Source organism: Ostrinia nubilalis, chromosome 23 (assembly GCF_963855985.1).
Source record: "Ostrinia nubilalis chromosome 23, ilOstNubi1.1, whole genome shotgun sequence".
In the NCBI taxonomy this organism is placed as follows: domain Eukaryota; kingdom Metazoa; phylum Arthropoda; class Insecta; order Lepidoptera; family Crambidae; genus Ostrinia; species Ostrinia nubilalis.
The window spans coordinates 4,990,678-5,014,580 of NC_087110.1; the positions used below are offsets into that span (position 1 = coordinate 4,990,678).

The following is a 23,903-nucleotide window of genomic DNA, read 5'->3' on the forward strand; positions in this document are numbered from 1 at the left end:
CTGTGAAAATTCGTCTAAGTTGATCTGATTCAAAATAAATGAAATACTTTGTTTTAGGTTTGATATATTCTTTTAAAAACTGTTTTACTAATTCTGCATTATTATCAGGTAAATGTACTTCAAGAACCTTTTGTTTATCGCGTGAAAGGTTTTTGACTGAAAGTTCATTATCGAATCGTTCAAAGACTAATATTTGATTAGGTTTGTTATCGATTGCTTCGTTTAAGATTGGGATGCCTTGTGATTCGGTATCCTTTGCGGAATGAATAGTTTGTGAGTTATTTGATTGTTCATCGACACAGTCTGAATTATTTGACGACGGAATCGGATATTCTGAACCTAATTGTCTACTTCCTTCTGAGGATGTAGAGTCGGAAATTACTATTGTACTTCCTGATGATAATTTTTCTATTTTCTTTACAACTTTATCAACATGTTTTTGAATACGTTTTTCCTTTTTGCTAACATTTACTTTCATGGACTGATTATCTGAATCAAGAGCATTTACTTTTATGCGGGATAACGCGTCTGCGTTTGTGTTTTGTTTCCCGTTTTTGTACACGATATCGAAATCGTAATCCTGTAAGCGTAAACGCCATCGAGTTAATTTGCTGTTTGGATCCTTTAGCGAGTTAAGCCATGCCAAAGGTCTGTGATCTGTGTAAATGACAAATTTACGACCATAGAGATAAGGTCTGAAGTGTTTTACAGCCCATACAATAGCAAGTAATTCGCGTTCGATTGTACTGTATCGAGCTTCAGTATCACTAAGTGTGCGGCTAGCATACGCTATGGGTTTATCTTTGCCTACTTGTCCTTGTGAGAGTACTGCGCCCAATGCTACATTCGATGCGTCTGTTGTTAATATGAATTGCTTGTCATAGTCTGGGTATTGTAATAATGGGGCATGTGTAAGTAATTCCTTACATTTGTTAAATGCGTCTGTATATTCCTGATTTATTACGATTTTATTTCGTTTTTTTAAACATGACGTTAATGGTTTTGTAACTTTAGCAAAGTCTTTAATAAAGCGCCTGTAATATCCTACAAGTCCTAAAAAGCTCTTTATTTCTGTGGTCGTTTTCGGAATTGGGTAATTTAATACAGCGTCAATTTTATCATCATTAGGTTTAAGACCGTTTTTCGTGATGGTGTGTCCTAGGTAAAGCACTTCCTTACGAAGGAACTCGGATTTATCAAGTTGAATTTTAAGGTTTGTGGCTCTAAGTCTGTCGAAAATTGATTTTAGATGTTCCAGGTGTTGATCTAAGCTGCTGGAATACACAATTATGTCATCAAGGTAAACCATGCAATGGAGTCCTTGTAGACCTCTAAGTATATTATCCATAGTTCTTTGGAATGTTGCCGGAGCTGTTTTAAGGCCAAAGGGCATTCTGAGAAACTCATAATGACCGTTTTGTGTGCTGAAGGCAGTTTTTTGTCTGTCGGATTTTTCTACCTCAATCTGATGATATCCGCTAGCTAAATCAATCGTACTGAAGTAAACGCTTTTTCCTAATTTATCAAATAAGTCATTAATGTTTGGTAATGGGTATTTGTCGTCTATCGTTATGTCGTTCAAACGTCTGTAGTCGATAACCATTCTGTATTTTGTTTCACCAGATGCGTCCATTTTTTTTGGCACTAGGTGAACTGGTGCACTCCAAGGAGAGTGGGATTCCTGGATTACATTATCTTTTAACATTTTTTCTACTTGTTTAGTAATTTCAGCTTGCTGAGCTGGGGCCTGTCTGTATGGCTTTACGTGGATTGGATCCTCATTTTTTGTCCTTATCTGATGTTTAATTTTGTTTGTGAATGTTAATGGAAGTTGATCGCAATAAAATATGTCTTTATATTTATGACAAAGGCTGTAAATTCTTTCACGCTCTTCGTCGTTTGTGTGGTCTAATCGTAACTTTACCAAATTCTCTTCAAGTAAATTGTCAATTTCGATGTCATTCATGTTTTGTGTCGTGTTAACTTGAATGTCAGTCAATTCGAATTTATTAACTTTAAATGGGCAAGTGATTTTATAACTGATTGGTCTGTCTAAAGTGTTTTGAATAATCGTGGATGCGTATCCGTTGCGACAGTTAACGATTGCACTAGGCATTCTAACGCCGTCTGTAAATTCTCTGTAATTTAGAATAGCGTCACCTGAATATTGGTCAACAGGTAACTTTACGCGTTTTTCTGAACGTGGAGGTAAATTAATAACGTAGTTAAGGTTGTTATTAATTATCGGAATACATGCTGTTTTAGTCCTAAGGACCCTGTTTTTCAAATCAATTAGTGCTTCTAATTGTTCTAACAAATCATTTCCAATAAGACCATCGTATCTTTTGTCTACATCATACAAATAAAATTTGTGGTGTTTGTCACTGTTAAATGTTGGTAAAAGGGGGATTTCCATAGTTTCATCGTGAATACTTGACGAGTGTGTACTCACAACTTGGAATGGTTCATTTTTTATGAATTCACTGAAATACTGATAGCCAATACGCGGACTGAAGAACGAACGCATGCTGCCAGTGTCGATCATCATGCGAGCATCCAGTTCCGGTAGGTAAATATATGGTAATGTTAATTCCGGATCGCAATTAATGTTTATCTGTTCTGTTCTTTGATGGAGGCTGTTTCGTGAAAATCCTGTTGGAATTCAGTTTCCTGGGTTTCCTCGGGAGTTTCCTCGAAATCAGGGTAATACTGTTCGCTGTACATGTTATTATATTCGTCTATAGGGTATTCACAATAATATTGATCGTAATAGGACTGTTCTGATTCGTCGTAGTTCAGATCATTTAAGTTTGTTTCATTTACATTGTTTGGTTTTGTAGCCGTACGCATAGACACGTCGGTCAGCTGCATACGTGGCGGCTGGACTTGTTGGGCTTGCTGAGCACCGAACTGTGGCTTATAGCCGAATTGAGGCGGTTTGTAACCGAATTGCTGAGGAGGATGTCTATAGCCAAACTGCTGGGGCGGTCTATATCCGAACTGCTGTGGAGGCCTGTAGCCGAACTGCTGCGGCGGCCTGAAACCTGGTTGATGCGGAGGCTTGAAATAGCCGAATTGTTGTAAAGGTTTGTTTCCATATTGCTGGAAGGGTTTGTAGCCTTGATTAGGCGGAAGGCCAAATTTAAATTGTGGAGGAATTATCGGTTTGAAAGCATTAGAGCTGACAAAATGAGGCTGATTGCCTGAAAATTTCTGTTGAGTTGGCGTAAACGAATTGTTAGGTTTGGGTTGCGAATGCATTTTGCTTCGCATGTTATATTGGTCCATAAAGTTTACTTCCTCGAGCACAATCGAGAGGGCGGCTTCCAAAGTGGACGGTGCCTTTAATCTCACAATGCGTACGAGGTTTTCTGGTAAATTATAGAGAAACACGTTTAACGCGGTGTTGTTGTATATGGTGATTTTGGCGTGACGGATTGACTCGTCTGCTATGGTGTTTACTTTGGATATAAGCATTGACCTGGTTGATTGCACGCGGTTGCAAAAGTCTGTGTACGATTCATTCGATCTGATTTTTAGTGATTCTAATTCGATATTAATACATGCCTCACTACGCGGGTCTCCAAAATGTTGTGTCAGAATTTCCTTAAGTTCCGACCAGTTTGTTAAATTTTCTTGTTCTGATAACAGTGCTGCTGCATTTTCTGTAAGGCGGCTAGTGATAGCGTGGTACACGTATAAATCTTGCTCAACCCCACCTCTATATCTCGATATAACATACTCACATTTTTTAAGGAACAAATTTAGATGTTTTTTGTCACCATTAAAAAATGGAATTAATCTGAGCATCTCGTTGGGTATTGGCGTGATTTGTACGGATTCGATTTGTGGTGAAGCCATTTTTACTGAATTTAAATTTATTAATTGATATGCGCCAGTCAGAATTTGTAACAGTACTTTACACAATATTCACAATTAAAATACACGTAGTGATTACCGTGTAAAACACACAATAAAATACACAATAAAATACACAGTAAAAATACACAGTAAAAATAAGAGTGGTTCTTAATTTAATTGTTCAATTTCGAGAGACAATTAACTTAAAAACTTTAATAATTTTTACTTTACACAATAAACTTATTTAATTCAATTTAATATTCAATTTATTTACTTTATTTCACTTTATTTACTTTATTTCAATTTATTTACTTTACTTTGTTTCAATATTTAATTCACTTAAATCTAAACGAAAAGTGTTAACGATAAAGTTTTATGACGAAAACACAAAATGCGATACCCTGGGAGAAGTTCTATCCCGGAGTAGCAATATTTCCCTACGATTTAAAAAGCATGAAAATTACACAGAGGATAAGGAGTGGAAGGATTGGCGAAAAGTTCTACTCACCAACCGACCGTTCTCTGCATACTCGTTCCACCCGTACTTCGATGACAAATTTATTTGGTTCGGCGGATTTATTAGTTTCCCGTAGTATCACGAATTTAAACGGCGGATTTTGACACCAATCGCGTAAACTTTAGGAAAACTTGCAGCAATAAATCCGAACGGCTGCGCCAGTCAGATTTCGGGAGCGGGGTGGAAGCTTTTTAAAAAGGATTATATTTAATTAAACTAAGTGATCACGTCCTCGCCGAGTTGGAGGCGATTTAATAATGATTTAATATTGTGGCCGATCGCAGTCGTCCAGTACGGTGTTTACAATTTAGTTCTGCTGACACATCTCTTATGTGAATAACAATTCTACGAATGCTTACACTGTAGAGCGGAAAGTGATGACTTATCTTGTTTAGTCTAGAGCAGAGGGAGCTGACGGATGCATAACTAGGTAGTTTCTGTCGAGTCGAGCAAAAAAGCGGCACGGCCGTACCATCCTTTTCTCGAAGTAATTCAGGCCATTTTCGACCCCCTGTATCATCGTTGTGGATAAAACTAGAAGACTGAATTTTCAGTATCCATGCAGGCACTGTAAAGACACGGTATATTTCAAATTTCATTCAATTTGAACCAGTAGTTTAAGAATTATAACGGGTCAAAGTTTCTTAATTTTGTCACTCACTGACTGACTGACTGACTCACCGATCATCAAAATTCTAAGGCACTTCTAGCAGACCTAGAAGCTTCAAATTTGAAATATAAGTAGTGTTTGGTGTATGAATCAAGGAAAAACTAAAATATTTGGGGGCACGGTAGTGCAACCGCTAAGTCTAGCAAAATTTTTCAATTTCGGTCCAGTTTTATAAATATTTAACTACTTACCTAAATAAGTTTGTAATATCATATAAAATTAAATATAAAGGCACACGGTAGTGTCCCCGCCAAGTCGAGTAACATTTTTCAATTTCGGTCCAGTTTTCAGCTCAAGAAGTAGAACCGGAAAAGAGAAAACGGAAGGCTACCTACAAAAATAAGAAAAATTCATAAGTCAGAGAGAGGACTTTAAGAAAATTCGTTGCTGGTTAGATATAGAACTGTTTACAAAATACAAAAAGAAATGAGATCCCATTAAAAACAATACTTGTCAAAAAAACCAAGTCTCGCAACTCACAACATGAAAACACGTGTAAATTAAATTATTTAGTGCGATGGCCAAGTCAATATATTTATGTAAAACGTTAAAGATTTCCTGGCCTGGACTTGGTATTACATGGATCTCACAACTTTTTACCGTAGAACAACTGAGTTGCGAGACTTGGTTTTTTTGACAAGTATTGTTTTTGATGGGTTAATTATTTTAGTAACAAGGTTTGATTGATAGCTGAGTTAACTACCCACGGAACAAATAACTGGCAAAGTAACAAAAGTATGAGACAGTGAAAGAAATAAATAACAAACGTTTTTTTGGTACTGAACTGACAGGATTGTTTTCGCGCACGATTACAATCGATTCGCATGCTTCAAAAATACCGTTCCTGAAAGCGCACTACAAAAGATAAATTATGTGTTCTGAACATCAAAACATACGTTTCCAAGTCCTTTATCCTTGTCTGAGGTTTTTTCTTGAAGGCCGTTACAATCGCGCGGTGCCGGCCGCGTATGCCCGGTCACGTGCTACGGGTCATAGAATAGGATGTTACAGAGAAGGCATTAGTGAATATTGTTAAGGTCAGAAAAGGAAATGGTGAGTAAAAAAAGAAAAGAGAAATAAACATAACATCAACTTTACATTTTTAAGTGTAGCTGTTTTCAAACACATGAAATGTGCAGAGGGATATTATATCAATAAAATAGAATAGGAAATATTTATTTCTCTGAAAATAGGTTAAATAGATAATTTTTAGTAAAACTTAAAACCTTAATTGGTTGGGTTTTTATTGGCGGTCCAGCTGTAGATCCTAGCTACACAGGAATGGTGGGAACGAATGCAGGGTAATTTAGAAAGGTTTATGTTTCGCCCTTATTACATCTACAGTGGGAACTACAGAAGGTTAATGAAAAACTTCTGCCGAAAGGTGCTGCCAGCTGCCAAGTAAATACCTCGACTCGAGTGTTCCGACACTAGCGCAACGCCTAACGAAACTTATTTGGGTGGCGTAACCAGATGGTTATTATGCCTAATGCACCTTCTGTATCTTTCATCAGAGATAACATTACATCCCTTTTATGTGAACGGCCGCTAGAGATTGGATTGAAATTACAGAAACGGTCTTGAGATAAACATATTTATGTAAGTATAGTAGGTATACGTATAGGTATCCGGACGCTGAGTCTTTGGGGCACTACTGGGGCGATTTAAAAATACAGGGTGAAAGCACAAAGTAGACAGTAACAGAAGAAAATCAAGTGATTGTATAAATCGTTTCATCCACGAAGACGCGCCCCACCATTTTTGGTCGAGGGAAGCGCGGGGTGCGGTGAGTTTGATCCGAGCATACCTACATAGCTCGTAGAGACGATGGCCGTTGGGGCAGGAAAGTTCTCGAGTGGCAACCACGGGCTGGAAGACGTAGCGTGGGCAGGCCTTCTACTAGGTGGACCGACGATCTGGTAAAGGTCGCGGGAAGAGCCTGGATGCGGGCAGCGCAGGACCGTTCATTGTGGAAAACCTTGGGGGAGGCCTTTGTCCAGCAGTGGACGTCTTTTGGCTGAAACGACGACGACATACCGATAACACTCAAACATTAGCGGAAGAATGGTGGGGCGCGTCTTCGTGGATGAAACGATCTATACTTAATTTACGTTGAGATTGAGACACGCCTGTCTCAAGAGGGCAACATTCGCGCTCGCACTGGTTTAGACTGGTTCGCGACACTTCGCGCGCTATTGGCGATATCCATGGTTTTTGTACGTAGATAGTCTTCTGCTTCTATCTATATTGTGGTGAAAGTGAGCTGGGATGGGTCAAAGTGTGGGGCTTTAGTGAAATCTTAGCGCCTTGAAGGGTGTCTCATGTGTTTTCGATGAAAGCGATCACAGGTGCGATGTGTGTGGATGTAAAATGTATGTTTTGAAGAAAAGGCGTAGGACAGTTTCCTTGTCTGTTGAATAGGACAAGTTTTCTATGATTTCCACAACGACCGGTGCTCAGGCACCTTCCGCGACCTTTACCAGATCGTCGGTCCGTTTAGTGGGGGGCCTACCCACGATAAGATAGTACTAATAGGCGTATAGGACAGTAATAATAAGTAAATAGATAGATAATTTTTATCATACCACCTTTTAGGAACGAATTGTGACAGATACAGAAACAAGATTCACAGTATTTCAAGAAAATTACTATTCTGTTGTAACAGTGCGATGTGAAAGTCATTGGGGGAGCCAGTGTGGCTGAAATGATGATGATGATGATAACTTTTTTGTTAATATTTTTGTGCTACAAAATATAACACCATAACATCAGGATCACACCTCGTGTCATCAAAATCTATGACATAATTATCAAATTTTAATAACATCATCCTGTCACATCCTCCTCAGTTTAATTTACGCGGCCCGTCGTATACGTCACGGTTAATAGGTATGTTAATTACAACGTCATGGACACAGGGCAAGTAGATCAGCCAGCGGTTAAGCCACGATAGCCGAACGGTGAAGGGGTCGGGCTGGCTCCTGCCTCGTCATTTGAAGAACGCGAGTTCGAAACACAAGCATAATTTAGCTTAGTACGAGGGGCTAAGGGGAGTGTATTAGCCATTTCTGCAAAAACAAATTACTAATGTTCTTAAAAAAACTTACTTGATTTAAGTACAAAGACAAAATCTTTGACCAGTGTGATGACATACGGAACGGAGACGTGGTCGCTTATTATGGGCCTCATAAGAAGAAGGCTCAAGGTGACCTAAAGGGCTATGGAGCATGCTATGCTCGGAGTTTCCCTGCGTGACCGAATCAGAAATGAGAAGATCCGCAGGAGAACCAAAGTGACTAACATAGCTCGCAGAATTGCTAAAATCAAGTGGCAGTGGGCGGGGCACATAGCTCGTAAAGCTGATCTCGATATTTACGTGCTGAAATAAGAGTAAAATATCCATCTGGCAGTCGAACACTAAATACTGACTGATCTATTCGAGCTGTGGCCATCGTGGTTATACGGAGGGCGTATCGGCCTTACCCTACTATTCGTATTAAATGTATATGACACCGAAATCAATTACTTCGGAACAATTAATCACTTGTGGGAAGCATCGATTCGTCACAAATCGCGATTGTCGATCAATCTAATCGAATTGTATTCGATTGTAGTCCGATTTGTGATATTAGCGTGCTCTGTCGGTTGTAATTTGGAAGAGTTGATCTATTATTCTGTACGAAGCTCGATTTCAAACACTTGAGTGTTTGGAATTCAATTGACTTAATCAGCGATTGAGCTTATTAGCCCGTATTCACAAACATTACTATGAGGTCTCACAGAGCTCTATTCAACGCTGTGCGTTCGATTTGCTGCTTCACTTAAGCAAGTATCGTTTATGAATATGGTCGTAAGTGTGAAGGATAAGTTAGAAGTGAGAAAAATGCTTTATGAAACTCACTTTCCAAGTTTTCAACAAGTTTTTAAACGACGTAATTTAGTTAAAAGAGTTAGTGGAAGTGCTTTTTAATTCTTCATAGTTAGATTTAACAACATTCTTTAAAGTAAGTATTATCAACGAATCCCCATAATTATGCTTTTACAGAGTTCTTAAGATGGAGAATGGAGAGGAAAATGTTGATTTTGGACTGTAATGGTTTGGAGAGATCTAGGGAGAACTTTGCCCAACAGTGGGCAGTATTGTGTCCCTTTTCTGGACAATTTTCTTCCCCAAGGATTTCCATCAGCCTTGTCATATGGTGTTTTCACGTTAACCCTTTACGATCCCTGCCGAACCCCTGGGGTATCGTGCACCCCAGTTTGAGAAACCACGCTCTACGCTGTTAACTTCAATAGATATATTCCGAACTTTCATACTCCATCGAAAATTATATTGCTAACTAGCTGTAACTTTTGCTAGAAAATCAACCATGTTTCAGAAATTTCTCGGCGTGTATTCCCAATTTATCTATAGTGAAACAATGTAAATTCGTAACAATTTATAGAGGTTCAATTCTTTGGGGAGCGAACTAGAAGTTAGTATATGCTTCAGCCTTTACTCGATATTAGTTTTCTGCGTACAAAAGTGAACATATTTTGAAAGGCTTGAGAGATATTTGGTGTTTGAAATGAGCTTTCTTAAAGGGTATAATGAAAATGTCCTACACATTGTCATTGAATCTAGCTAGACCCAGGTAATTAAAAAACTGATAATGTCAACAACTATCACTTCTCGGGAGCTGACTGGAAATGATTAGTAGGTAACTCCCAAGTGATTTGTGATTATCTGTTTTGTACAGTTAATAAAGTTAAGCTTCTACCTACGTTTGTAAAGTTGTGAGTTTCATAAAATACCGTCCTGTACTTTCCATAACATTCACAAACTCGCGTTTTTTATGAATTCAGTTTATTCTACTTTTTCTTTGTAAAGAAAGAGCATGACTGATAAGTAACTTACCTGCCTTTTCCTTGAATTTTTCACTGAGAACCTTTGGCAAACCTATTAATATTTTCATAGACAACGCAGTACATCCGACAAAGGACTTTGCGCGAATGTTTCCGCCGTGCTTTCTTTTAGCATCGACCAAACTCTATTGACTCGCTCTATATCGATTTAAGCTTTCAGCGCAGTTAGGGTTCTGTGGGAAAAAATGATTTTTTTGCGTTGACCATCTTGCGTCGTCATCATCTTCACTGGCAGTCAATACTTTTGGAGAAAGACAGTTGACTACATCAGACTGTACAGTATTGTTGTTTAGAAGTATTGCAACTAAAATAGAGAAAGAAACACGGGTCTCAAAGCGATATTTTTTATATGAGTTACAATACATTGTACTCACGGCTTGATGTTTCGGCTGCTATGCAAATTGTAACTGTTGATGCACCACTCTTTAGCCTGGTGTCGCTATCTGCTATGCATGCATGCTAAAGGATAAAAAAAAATTGAACTATCTTGATACAGGATTTCAAAATGCAAAAGACGTTTGATTACCTAATACCCAAGTACCTATAGCCTACGCTACGCCACGATCTTAAGTTAATCATCATTGTAGCACTTCTAGATTAGTTCTAGAAAAGTTTTAGTGAAGGGAATGAGATGGGACCATCCTACACTGGCTAGACGATTTACGGTGGCCCGATGTTCGTATAATTGTTCGCAATAGTGATGGTTACTACGGAACTGCACTTTTTACTTCCACTCAATCTTGCCTTCATTTTTCCGTCCAACTCATTTCGCCGACGTCGCGCAAACTTTGACGTCCTTACCGTAACGTTATAACGTTATTATTGATTTATTTTTCTTTCTTTTTATAACCGACTCAGTTTTCCGTACCACCCTGTATTTGGCGGTCTCTCCCAGTGTTTTCTTTGTGGGATTCAAATAATTGGATTAAACTGAGGTAAGACATTTTCATTATGGTAATTGTGCTTTTAGGCTTTCTCTGTCAAGTTTGTTAGGCTTACAAAAAATTTGATTAGAGACGAACGCTCGCTAAGCGTTTTCGTAATTAGAATTTGTTTCGACTTGAGCTTGTGTGGAATTTCTTTTGTGTTTACCTTCTTTTCCAATCATGGGGCGTGTGGTTCATATAGGCAATGTGGCAGCGCCTGTATGGAAAATTTTATCTAAATTTATGAAATTAGTATATCTGAAAGTCAGGGGTTATTCGCTATCAATTTTTGAAGAAGTCAGATATTTCAATAAAATTCGAATAAGTTACATAATATTACGGAGCACGTACCTACTGTTTAATTAGACACGAGTAATTAGCAATTAGGCATATCGGAGATTCTGAAATTCAGTTACCTACTTTAAGGGTCTATTGTAATGATGTACGAGTAAATAGGTATCCTCTTAATAATAATTTATTAACACGCTTTGCAAAATTTCAAGAGGTAATTGCCAAGTTCTTCAAAACTCTCATCAAACCCGAATCTACCTTCACTTCAAACATAATAATAACCCAGATAAGCTTTATTTATCTACAAAACAACCTGAATGTTGGTCTGTAAAGGGTCAACAATGGCTGGAGGTCTAATCAAGAATTAAAACAATGCCGATCCGGCGAGTTTGCCCGCCAATCAACGCACCTGAAAGTGCGAGGTGACCATGGCTCATTTTTTTGAGGAGACTAATGCCCGTTTTCAATATCAATCCCTACTTTTTAAGTGACCCCCATGGTAACACAAACATGATTTTTTTCAAAGGGGGCTTAAAAGCTTAGGTGACACATTTAGGGCTATATTTCACCGGGACACCATGGCGGCGCAACCAGTCGCCGGCTACCAACAAAATGTATGCAGCTTTGCGCAACCAAACGGACACCAGGTGAGTAACTCTCTATAGAGCTGCATACATTTTGTTGGTAGCCGGCGACTGGTTGCGCCGCCATGGTGTCCCGGTGAAATATAGCCCTTAGAGGTAAATATTATGATCTTACATTCGAATTCTTTTCTATCAAACAATTCATTCAGATAAGCTAATAGTAGGCCACTGTCTGCAGTGCAGTGCAATAACGTCCTGTCGTTATTCTTTCGAAACGTAAAAAAGCACGATCTTCCATTTCTTCACCTAGCTAGGTACAACCACTTATCTTTTTGAGCTCTTATTGAGCAAGTTATAGTCCTGCGTTTGCTGAGACGTGGTCTCCATTAGAGAATTCATTTTTCGTCGGCTTTGCGGTCTTTCATACAGAATTAAATAGTTCAGGAACCTGAGAAAGCATGGCCGCCCTACAGTTAAGAGGAATCGGAACAAAACCAGGTGCGCCTGATTAAACACAGCCCGAATCATTCGACAACATCCAGGCACTCGAGTTTCGGGTAAATAGTGGCGAATAAGTTTGGCCGATCGATGTCATTAGCTATACGGTTAGATAGATCCGGATACTGATCCGGGTGAGTTTGTTTGGGATCCGTCCTGTTTTTTGGACACCCTGGGAATTTAATGTGTGATTGGAAAAAATGGGAATTTTGGGTTAAATAATAAATGTGGTAAATGCTTAGATGAAAGAATGAAGATGATGAGAATTGTACATAAAGAAAGATAGATTTGTATAATTTTTCTTTGTTTGTGACATGATTAAAAAGCCTTGCATGATTTTACTGTTTGACTAGGTAAAGCAGAGATTATTAATTACTTATCAAAACTTTTTTGATACTGAACTTCATGTAGTTGAAACTGTTATGACAGTGAAAACTGTCATCGCGGTTTGGTGTAACGTTTGTAAACAATAAAAATATTTATAATATCATACGATTGAATTTCCAAGAAATTGTAAATAGATTAGGGTTTTTATAGATTATTTTTACTTACAATTTACGATTATAATCAAAACGGTACGCTTTTAGTTATTTATTTCTATTTTAGCCTAGGCGCAGACCACCGAGTTTTAGTTGGCCGATAGTTGGGCCCGATCCTAACTTGTATGAAGAATTGGCCGATACCAAATAGGTGTGGGTACTTCCATACTGATCAGCAGCCCGATTCAACTATCGGCCAACTAAGTCTTAGACTAGGCGTAGATCACCGATTTTTAGTTGGCCGATAGTTGGGCCCAATTTTAATTTCCTTTTCAAGGCAAGAGTGAAAGCACCTACAAGGCAAATGCCATCCTAGACAGCAACTCGCTTAACATCATGTGCGTTTGCGGTCAAATACTGCCTAGTTCTGTATTTTAAAAAAATCGGTGATTTGCTGGCGATTGTACAAAAAAGTACAGTATCTATTTTAGCGAAGTATGAAAAGTTGCACAAAATCCACAAAACACAAAATATGTATTAAAATAACTAGCATTTCGCATTGTAATTTATTACAAGGATCCCCGATTTACATTTATAAAGTACACAAAATGTAACCCTTTGGGAGTAAACTGTTAGATTTATTCGTGCGAATGAACCTTCAATAATTACAACAGTTTATGTTTAAAATATCTTGTTACCCACCGCTATTTATGAAATCAGCCCGGCTACAAGTTAACCCTTTAACTGCTTTAACGGACATGTTAAATTGTTCATCGTGTTTTGAACCTTCATACAATGTGTTAAAGTTCACAATATCACGGCAAAAATTATTTACCGTGTAAAGGTTTAAGTTGGTATTTTATGTGAGCGTACATTGCAACTAAAAGTCGGTGGTCTGCGCCTAGACTTATGGTCTACTTTAAAAAAGCTCTTTGTATTCTTATCATTGTTTTAGGTTTTTAATCAATAATGGCGAAGAGTGCAGAAGCAGAAGTAGAGAAGATGAAGCTTCTAGAAGAGAGGATAAAAGCGCCCTCTATATGGGGCCGAGTGGCCTGCGGTATCAGGTTCGAGGATCTACAGGATAAGAGGTACGAGGATGCTGTTAGATTGCTGAAGAAGCACTATCTTCCGGAGGAGGTAAGTTTAAGCATTTGTTCATTGAGTGGCAATTAAACTCAATAAAATAAACGGTACGAGCATATTTTCTTTTTGAGCGTTTTACAGGTTGGGTAAAATTCAATATTAACATTCTAATATGTATGTATATCATATAATTCTAACAATAACAATAATGATGACATTGAGTCACTCACAGTCCATTGGCCAAAAACCAAAGACTGTAAAACTTTCGAAACATACAAAACTAATTTTCAAAACTAATTATGAATGACCTTTAAAATTTTAATTGATTCATAAATTAATTTAAAGACATTATGATGTTATTTTATTGCACAAACTTTTAAACACTAATATTTATACTGTTTTGGTGCATATTTAACTCTATAACAGATAAAATCTTCATTGCTACACAAGGATAAAATAATAGCAGTGACTTGGCAATTATTGTTGTCTTGTAAAATGTTAATTCATTTTATTCCCATTTGGTTCAAATATAATTTCAACTTTATAATACTGTCTAAAAGTTTATTTTTTTATTTTTTTTATCCACAACGAGGAAGCTCTTGGCCTGTATCTCACCTGATGGTAAGTGATGATCTGGCCGAAAGTGGAAGCAAGCTTCACCCGGAATCCTCAACCACTAAAGTGTGAATTTATCTCAGCTACTTGTAATTTTCAGTTAACCTACAGATCAGTAAAGATAGCAGAAGACAGAGAAGGCACCGACGAATTCGTACACAACGTCAGGATATGGATGAAGGACAAAATGTCAATAGCAGCTGTCAAAGAGGGAGTTGACAAGTTGGTCGGCGTGATGATCATGAGGATACAGGAGAAACGTATGTGTAGTTAGCATCATCATCGTCATCGTCATCATCATTATCATCATCATCATCATCAGCAGGTCATTAAGTCACCACTGCTTGAGCACGAACCTCTCTTAGGGCTATATTTCACCGGGATACTATGGCGGCGCAACCAGTCGCCGCTACCAACAAAATGTATGCAGCTTTGCGCAACCAAACGGACACCAGGTGAGTAACTCTCTATAGAGCTGTATACGTTTTGTTGGTAGCGGCGACTGGTTGCGCCGCCATGGTGTCCCGGTGAAATATAGCCCTAATTTACCACCACTAGTTACTCTCTCCTGTAGAACCGCGATTTCAGTATAGCTTCGTGCAAAGAATACTGACGGCCTCGTGTTGATACGGTTACGATCCGTTTCCAGGTTGATAAGTGTGCTTCGTTCTTTAACATACAAAGAGCAAAATGACTTTTATTTTTAACTAGCTTTCCGCCCGCGGCTTCGCCCGCGTGGAATTTTGTCTGTCACAAAAAAACAATATCGCGCGCGTATTAGCTCACCGTTTAGACCGATCCTGGACTACGACAAACATTTTAAAACCAAAATCAGCTCAATCGGCCCAGCCGTTCTCGAGTTTTAATCAGACTAACGAATATCGATTCATTTTTATTTATATAGAAGATAGAAGATAAAAGCTCTCCATGCCACATAATTGTTCAAAAAATATTTGAAATATCAGAATGTAAAAAGTGTATGTTATGCAATGTACGCTGACATAAAATATCTACTTAAACCTTTACACGGTATTTGCTATTGCAAATACATATTTCCCATGATATTTGAACTTTAACACATTGTATGAAGGTTCAAAACACGATGAACAATTTAACTTGTCCGTTAAAGGGTTAACTTGTAGCCGGGCTGATTTCATAAATAGCGGTAGGTAACAAGATATTTTCAACATAAACTGTTGTAATTATTGAAGGTTCATTCGCACGAATAAATCTAACAGTTTACTCCCAAAGGGTTACATTTTGTGTACTTTATAAATGTAAATCGGGGATCCTTGTAATAAATTACAATGCGAAATGCTAGTTATTTTAATATTTTGTGTTTCGTGGATTTTGTGCAACTTTTCATACTTCGCGAAAATAGATACTGTACTTTGTTTACACCAACAAACCATCGACATAACTATTTTTAATGCAAAATGGCACCTATGAGAAGTCGAGTAAATGCCACAGAGTTGCACCCGTATTCACAAACGATGCTTGCATAAGTGAAGCAGCAAATCGAACAGCGTTGAATAGAGCTCTGTGATTGGTGTGTGACACTGTGCGTCCACGCGCACTGTGAGACCTCATAGTAAGACTCCCTGCAGATTACAGACTTTTTATCGATAGTTTGCGGGATGCTTCAATAACTTGAGTTTTTATAACCCTCCTTTTGGCACAGTCGGTTAAAAATCTGTTGTACTACGCAATGCTACGAGTCTACGGCATACTACGGTTGACTTGTGCTACGGTATGTTTACTGGAGTGCTACGAAATAAGTCATCGCTCTCTGCATGAGTTTTAACTGGGATCTTCTTCTTCTAGGCTGGGTTAAACATCAAAAATCTGTCAAACACCATACAAAACCACCTGTTATGGTTAGTCACGGTTAAAATAAGGTGGTGCAACTCAGCCTTAGTATTATTGTGCTACGAAACAAAAGCCTAACGATTTTTTTCTGTTTAGCCCAAAGATTATCTGGGAGCAATGTCTTATGGTCTTATGTCACATTAAATTAATAACATACTTAATTATTATCAAGTTCTAAACGTCTTTCTATATTCCTTCTCTCTCATTTATACCAGCAACTCAGAATAAACAAGAGTGACGCAAACCAAAGACGAACACGGCCGAAAAGGAAAACCGCGTAACTGTAAATCCCGAAAACCTCGTGCAAGGAGTCAACAATAGCAGACGTATAGACCGAGTATTAATCGAGCCACCATTTAACCGAGTCAGTAAAACGCAAGTGGGCAATAAAAGCCGCGGTGATCGCGAACTCAAAAGGCAAACAAGTTCACCTTACGTTCTTATTCCGGTGGCGCCATCAGCCTCCCTAATATAGACCTATACCGATCGACTGCTTGGAATCCAATTTACGTATAAGAAATATGGCGTAAGCACGAGTGGGAGCGGTTAGCGGGTTAAATTTTATTTGAAACTGCATTTTAGTTCATACCACTGCTCCACTCGCTATTCTGCAGTAGATTTTGTATGGCAATAGGAATTATGACGACCCTGATATGTCGCGAACTAAATTGTTTGATTTCAAAGCTAATAAGAATGTAATTGTACAACCAACCGAAAAGAACTTGGCATCAACTGCCCAATCATTTGATCTAAGGAATCATATGGGTAGTCCTGAGTTCGCTGGATCGACGATCTGGTAAAGGTCGCGGGAAGCACTTGGATACGGGAAGCGTAGAACCAGGGTCACTGTGAAAATCATTGGGGGAAGCCTTTGTCCAGCAGTAAAAGTCCTTTGGTTGAAACAAATCAATTATTTTGCTCTGGAACAGGAAACAACAACAACTGGAACAACTTCCAACTCCTCCTATAATCTTAATTAATTTCGTTGCGGATCCAGTGACAGTTTGACTTACCCCGGGACAAACTTGACCTTCACTGGTTGGGTTTTTATTGGCGGTCAAGCTGTAGATCCTGGCTACACAGTTTCAGCGGTGGAAAAGAGAGGTGGGAATAGTCCCGTATCTTAGTACGCTACCAAACGAGCGATATGGAAATCATTGGGGGAGGCCTATGTGCAGCTGTGGACGTCAATGTGGCTGAAATGATGATGATAACGAATAACATCTTTCCATTTTCCTCATACTTACACCAAACGTCAAATCCGAAGCTGAATCGGAATTCTTTTTACGGATGCAGTAAAAATTTAGGCTCAAAGCATTGAAGGAATTTGGTCCCTAATGTAACAGCTATCGATACAGCCCGAATCGAGTCTCGTCAGATTGTATCGATACGCAAATAGATTCCGAATAGTGTGCAGAGGGAATTGTAAATCGATTGTTTACTTGGACGGTTTTGTGTGACTTAAGCGATGCAAGGAAGTTTTATATTCATTCAGGATTTTTTTGGGTAACTTAGTAGAGGTTTTTATTTAGATCTGTAGTTGATTGGTATCAATGATGTTACATTTTATTATGTTACCTATTAATTTACATTGTTTGATAACTCAATACCCATTAAGGTGTGGGCTATATTTTAATTAAAATACTGTAGGTTCTGAGATTTAAAGTCCGGTCGCCGAGCAGATAGAATTTCGTCCAATGACCCCAAGCTACCCATCTTTGTCGCTCGCGCGTGATTATATTGCTGTCGCGCTCGCACAATCACTGCGGCTGCCCGTCGCACAGTCGCGACAGCAATATAATAACGCGCGAGCGAAAAGGATGGGTAGCTTGGGGTCATTGGACGAAATTCTATCTTCTCGGCGACCGGACTTTAGTTTAGTTCATCTACAGCACACAGTCTCACAAAGAAGCTTTTCTACTTAAGTGACTGAGTCTCATGGGCTGCTTCTCAGCACTGGTGCACATTATTATCATTGATAGTTATGAACAGTTAGCGTCATAGTTCGTGGCACCCAAAGTAGCCAATAAGTTCGCAACACGTCTTTGTTACATTTGGAATAAGGTTGTGTCATCAACCTTTTGATCACTTTGTGTGTTACGAACTATTTGATGCTGACTGTACTAAGACTTATAAATCCCTTTTGAAAGCTGAATTCCAAAAGTAAATTGCCTGTAAGACTTTAAGATAAAATATTGTTCTTTCAGATGCCTTCTCCCGCACATTCAGTAGAGTGAAGATAACCCACAACCCCCTGTATTCGAGTGTGATGACCTTCTACAACGCTGTTGAGAAACCAGTAAATCTTTTCGAGAAACTTGGCGTGAGGAAATACTTCAAAGTCTACATACTAGCTCTGAAGAAAAGGTACCGGCACAGAGGTGAGTTTATGAAGGTTATTTGTGTCATCACCATCATTATTATCGTCATCAAAGGCTCATCATCATCCTGATCATTTAATCTCCCCTGCCGGAGGATGACCCTCTCTTACCAGGAGCAAATATGTAACATTTGAACTACACTCCCCACGCTGGCTAATCGGGTTGGGGAGGCCTAATGTTCGCTTGATTCCCCCTTAGTTACCTCTTAATAGGACATCCACAATAAAAGTTATTTACTTTCTTTGCATTAAAATAAATGAAGGTGCAGTAGGTTTAAGAAACTCAAAATTTTTATTTTAATAAAATAATATTTTTTCAGGCATAGCAAAGGAAATGCTGAAGGCTGCCATTGGCCTGGCCGCCAGTGCAAACGTGCCAGCCATCGCTGGCATATTCACAACTGGCCGTAGCCAGCAAGTCGCTGCTGAGATTGGCTTCGAGAAGTACAATGAAATATACTACATCAGATACCTTATTGATGAGCAGGTAAGCCTAGATTTCTTTCAATAAAAAATAATGGATACAAAAAACGAGTTTTCAAAAGAACTTTTATTAATAGGATTTAGTTGTAGTCTCAGAGTAAAGCACCGTTTTGTTTACATACGTCAGTGAGTACCGATCACTGCCGAATGCCGATGCCATAGAGCTGACTGCCACAAGAAGCTACTGTGTCGCTATCTAACACACCACACGCGTGTTTTTCTTCTTTCCATAGCAAATATTTTTTACAATGGGTGAAGAATACTACCCATTCGCGCTAAGTTTGCCGGTTCGTGGAATGCGCGTCCCCTCCCCCAACCGCGATTAAACGCAATTAGTTAGTGATTAAACGCAATTAATGTGTCTTATTTTACGCAAAAACACAATTTTTATCAATAATAATAAATAAAAAATATTGACGTCATATCGCCAGCGGCAAACTTAAAGCGAACGGATAGTACGCGTGCGTAATGCGTCACTCACAACTCGCTTGTGAATCCCTTGTAGATAAAACCCGCTGGGTACGCCGCGCGTGTTTTGTTTTCGATAGGAGAGAGAGAGAGTTCTCAGGGAGATGAAAAGGCCTGATTCTTGTTCTGTTCCAGATAGTCTTCTGGGATACAGGCCTTGGCAACTATGGTGCTGCTCTGATGGCGTACCGCATCCCAGGAGTGGAGGAACCGCAAGAAGTGCATGCGCAACACTCCTCAAGATTTAATATACAGCCGCTAGACGATGATGATGACTGATGACTTGATTATAATGTTTGTTTTTATTATATTTATTATGTTATACGTTGGGTTTCTTTTCTTGGAGGTCGCGTTAAACGTCTGGATGGCAGCTTCAGATGAAAGTTCTAGAAGAATGTCTGTACGTCTTACTGGGAACCACTAAACTGGTAACAACTACCATTGAACTTTTCTTTTAACTATTTTTTCAATATACTAATAAAGTGGTCTCTTTACCATTTTCTGTGTCCACTCCAGGAACTGAAACCGGGTTCTCTAATTTGTGTCTCTCAACCACTAATCCTCGAAGACGTTCACTCATAAACCCAACATTGTCAAATACCGTAGCGCCACCTGTAGCTGACGAGAAGATAGAAAATGTCCGTCAAATTAAGGCCCAGTGTCCAACGATTAAGAATTTTATGGGTGCTCGTAAAATTCTTTCTAGTGCCCCTACTACGGCACCCTCGTCTGTAACTGCCCGTAAAGATGTAATTCCGTATTAAACAATGTTATTGGGCTGTCCAAGTTTTAGTATATTGCACCTGTAATGTGATAAGTAATTTGTTACATTATATTAGGTCGGTTATCGAGTAAGTGAGATGATAAAAAACTGATTATTTTAGATTGAAGGCAAGTGTCAATGTTACAAACACACAGAATATTTTATTTACTCAATAATCAATTGTCTTGCTGCCCAATCGGCCGTCATCGGCAGCAAGGTTCTGGGGTGGAGGCCACGTACCGGAAAACGCAGCGTAAGTCGTCCACCCACAAGGTGGACCGACGACATCATAAAGGTAGCAAAAGTCGCTGGATGCAGGCCGCTCCTAACCATAATGTTCAGCAGTGGACGTTCTGTAGCTGAAATGATGATAATGATGAGTCATTTTTCAATAGCACTATTGAGAAATTTATGTTTTTCTAGTTGACACTAGTTGTAATAATAAAGGGCTATTAAAAAACAAAAGGTTTTATCCGGTCAAAGTTTAGACAAAGGAAAAGTTATTACTTCATAATAAGTTTTTAATCAGGGATGTACAATTTGTTAAAACAATGAAGGTCTATATTTATGGCGGCTGCCTTTTATTAAAACAAACACTAATATTCAAGAATCCAATTAATTCCTAGGTTAACCTAATTTAGTTGGAGCACGAAAATTATCTAAAGGAGGCCTTTGTTCAGCAGCGGACGTCCTACAGCTGAAATAGCTGTGATCCTATTTGTAAGTACTATTTAAAAGTTTAGACAAACAAAGAAATTTTGACTTTAACTTACGCCCGTATTCACAAACGTTGCTTGCTTAAGCGAAGCAGCAAATAGAGGGCACATCGTTGAATAGAGCTCTGTGATTGGTTCGTGTGTGACCCTGTGCGTCCACGCGCACTGTGAGACTTCATAGTAATGTGTGTGCTTCAAAGCAAGCATCGTTTGTGAATACGGGGCGTATGTCTTGTCAAAACCACAAAGGTTGACAACTTTTAGAGCGAATGTCTCTTTAAATACATTCCTCAAAGTCACACCCCAACCTGAAACCTTAATAGCTTCCCAAGAATTCCCAAGGTTCCTGAAAAATTACATCCGACCAATCAAAGGATGCTCCGCTAAAGTACTTTAATGAAGTTTGGGCTTTTTCGTAACTGAAAAATAAGTAATTTAACTTTTCAGATAACAACTTGATCTCATTAACATTGGCAGGTCGGGGGAAGGTGCTTTGCTGTTATTATACAGTGTGAGTCACGTTAAAGTGTACATATGAAAATAGATGAAACTATAAACGAAACGTTTTATCTGTCTAAATCACCATCATAAGTTGAATGAACTATAGACCTATTTTTATCGACAATAAAGAGGTCAAATTTTTTTTTTTATAGATTTTTTTTCTTCCAATTACTTATTGTAAAGAAAACGTAATAACTTTTAAACTAAGCGGTATATCCTGATAAAATAAAAACAGTAATAATGCTAAATAACAGGCGATACTAAAAAAATACATAAATACACAAAAAACCGGCCAAGTGCGAGTCGGACTCGCGCACCGAGGGTTCCGTACAAACCTGCAAGGTTTACAAAGTTCGTTCATTACGACAATCGAGTCATAACTATGGTATTTTTATTGCAAAATGAAATTCATAAGTTTATATTTATTAAAAAATATATATTTTGTAATGTAACTAAAAATTTAAGGTTTTCGGAATTTTTCCTTTATGTGTGCTATAAAACGTTGCTTCATGCCAAATTTCAAGATTCTAGGTCGACTGGAAGTACCCTTTAGGTTTTGATTCCCTTGCGAGTACTTGCGAGTTTCAAAATATGCAGCTTAAATTGCTGTTTCTTTTGATTGCGTTGACATAGAAGTTTGATTTTGTTACAGCTTAAAGGTATTATAGACCTGAGTATTTGGTATGAATTTCAATTTAATACCTCTACGCGTTTATGAGGAAATGGGTAGTAAGTTTAAAATTATTAAAAAAAAATATATTATGTGATGTAACTAAAAATTTATGGTTTTCGTAATTTTTCCTTTATCTATGCTATAAGACGTTGCTTCGTACCAAATTTCAAGATTCTGAGTTCACGGGAAGCACCCTGTAGGTTTTGATTCCCTTGCAAGTGTCGAAAATTTGCGGCATAAACGGCTGTATCTTTTGATTGCGTTGGCTTAGAAGTTTGATTTTTTCACAGCTTCAAGGGACAGTAGACCTGAGTAATTGATATAAATTTCAGCTTCATACCTCCACGCGTTCCTGAGAAAAAGGGTCTTGACAGACGGACGGACAGACGGACAACAAAGTGATCCTATAAGGGTTCCGTTTTTTCCTTTTGAGGTACGGAACCCTAAAAATGCCAACAAATAATAAAAAATGATACTTTTTGAAAAAAAATTGCTTTTCTTGGTTATTTGATAAATGAATTCGTGTTTTTTTGGTTATTTCATAAATATCTCCAAAAAATGCCCCTATAACAGGTGGTTTTTATTACTTTGTATTATTCTCTATCATAATATCTTTGTAAAACCAAAAATCGCATGTCTCTATCCCTATCACAACATTTGCTATGATCGTTACGATAGAGAATAATACAAAGCAATAAAAACCACCGGTTATAGGGGCATTTTTTGAAGAAATTTATCAAATAACCAAAAAAACACGAATTTATTTATCAAATAACCAAGAAAAGCAATTTTTTTTCAAAAAGTATCATTTTTTATTATTTGTTGGCATTTTTTGTGTATTTATGTATTTTTTTAGTATCGCCTGTTATTTAGCATTATTACTGTTTTTATTTTATCAGGATATACCGATTAGTTTAAAAGTTATTACGTTTTCTTTACAATAAGTAATAGGAAAAAAAAATTCTATTAAAAATTAAAAAAAAATCTCAAAAATTTTTTGACCTCTTTTTTGGTCGATAAAAATAGGTCTAGTTTCATCTATTTTCATATTATGTACACTTTAACGTGACTCACACTGTATTGGGCCATGGTCCATTCCATAGAAGTTTAGTTCTGGCAGAGAATGGGGCCCTTTACTCCCATCTACCACCTTTGAGCCTGCCACCGGGGTGGTGGTTGGCTCCAATAGGTGGCGATTACCATCCCGGTGGTGAATCATCATTATCATTTCAGCCATAGGACGTTCACTGCTGAACATAGGCCTCCCCCAATGATTTCCACAATGCATGGCCGGTTGGTGGCGGCCTGCATCCAGTGGCCGGTGTTGAATGACACCTATTTATTCTCATCTACCCCCTTCGAGCTTGCTACTGAGGTGGTGGTTGGCTTTAAGTAGGTGGCGTTTAACACCCCGGTGGTGAATGACACCTATTTTGTTTCATCTGCCCCCTTCATATTTATAGTTCAGGGGCTTATATGTATCATATTGGACATTATCAATGGCCCGGTTTCCACCAAAGTGGAGAAAAGAGGAGATATGTTTGAATAACCAATCAGAATTCCAAAACGAAGATGAGCGGAGAAGTGATGTGGAAATTATCAATTTTTATTCAAACAT

At 38.3% G+C, this 23,903-nt stretch overlaps 1 protein-coding gene across 2 annotated transcripts in view; it reads left to right on the top strand.

The window, feature by feature from the left end:
* Nucleotides 1-19,956, top strand: part of LOC135083363 (uncharacterized) — a 52,216-nt gene extending 32,260 nt beyond the window's left edge. For both annotated transcript variants that reach the window (XM_063978102.1, XM_063978101.1), the window contains 5 exons: nucleotides 13,687-13,871; nucleotides 14,533-14,692; nucleotides 18,509-18,682; nucleotides 19,002-19,168; nucleotides 19,768-19,956. In XM_063978102.1, coding sequence (XP_063834172.1) covers nucleotides 13,701-13,871; nucleotides 14,533-14,692; nucleotides 18,509-18,682; nucleotides 19,002-19,168; nucleotides 19,768-19,911 — 816 coding nt within the window. In that variant the 5' untranslated portion in view covers nucleotides 13,687-13,700 and the 3' untranslated portion in view covers nucleotides 19,912-19,956. The remainder of the gene's footprint in view (nucleotides 1-13,686; nucleotides 13,872-14,532; nucleotides 14,693-18,508; nucleotides 18,683-19,001; nucleotides 19,169-19,767) is intronic.
* Nucleotides 19,957-23,903: the final 3,947 nt, after the last annotated feature.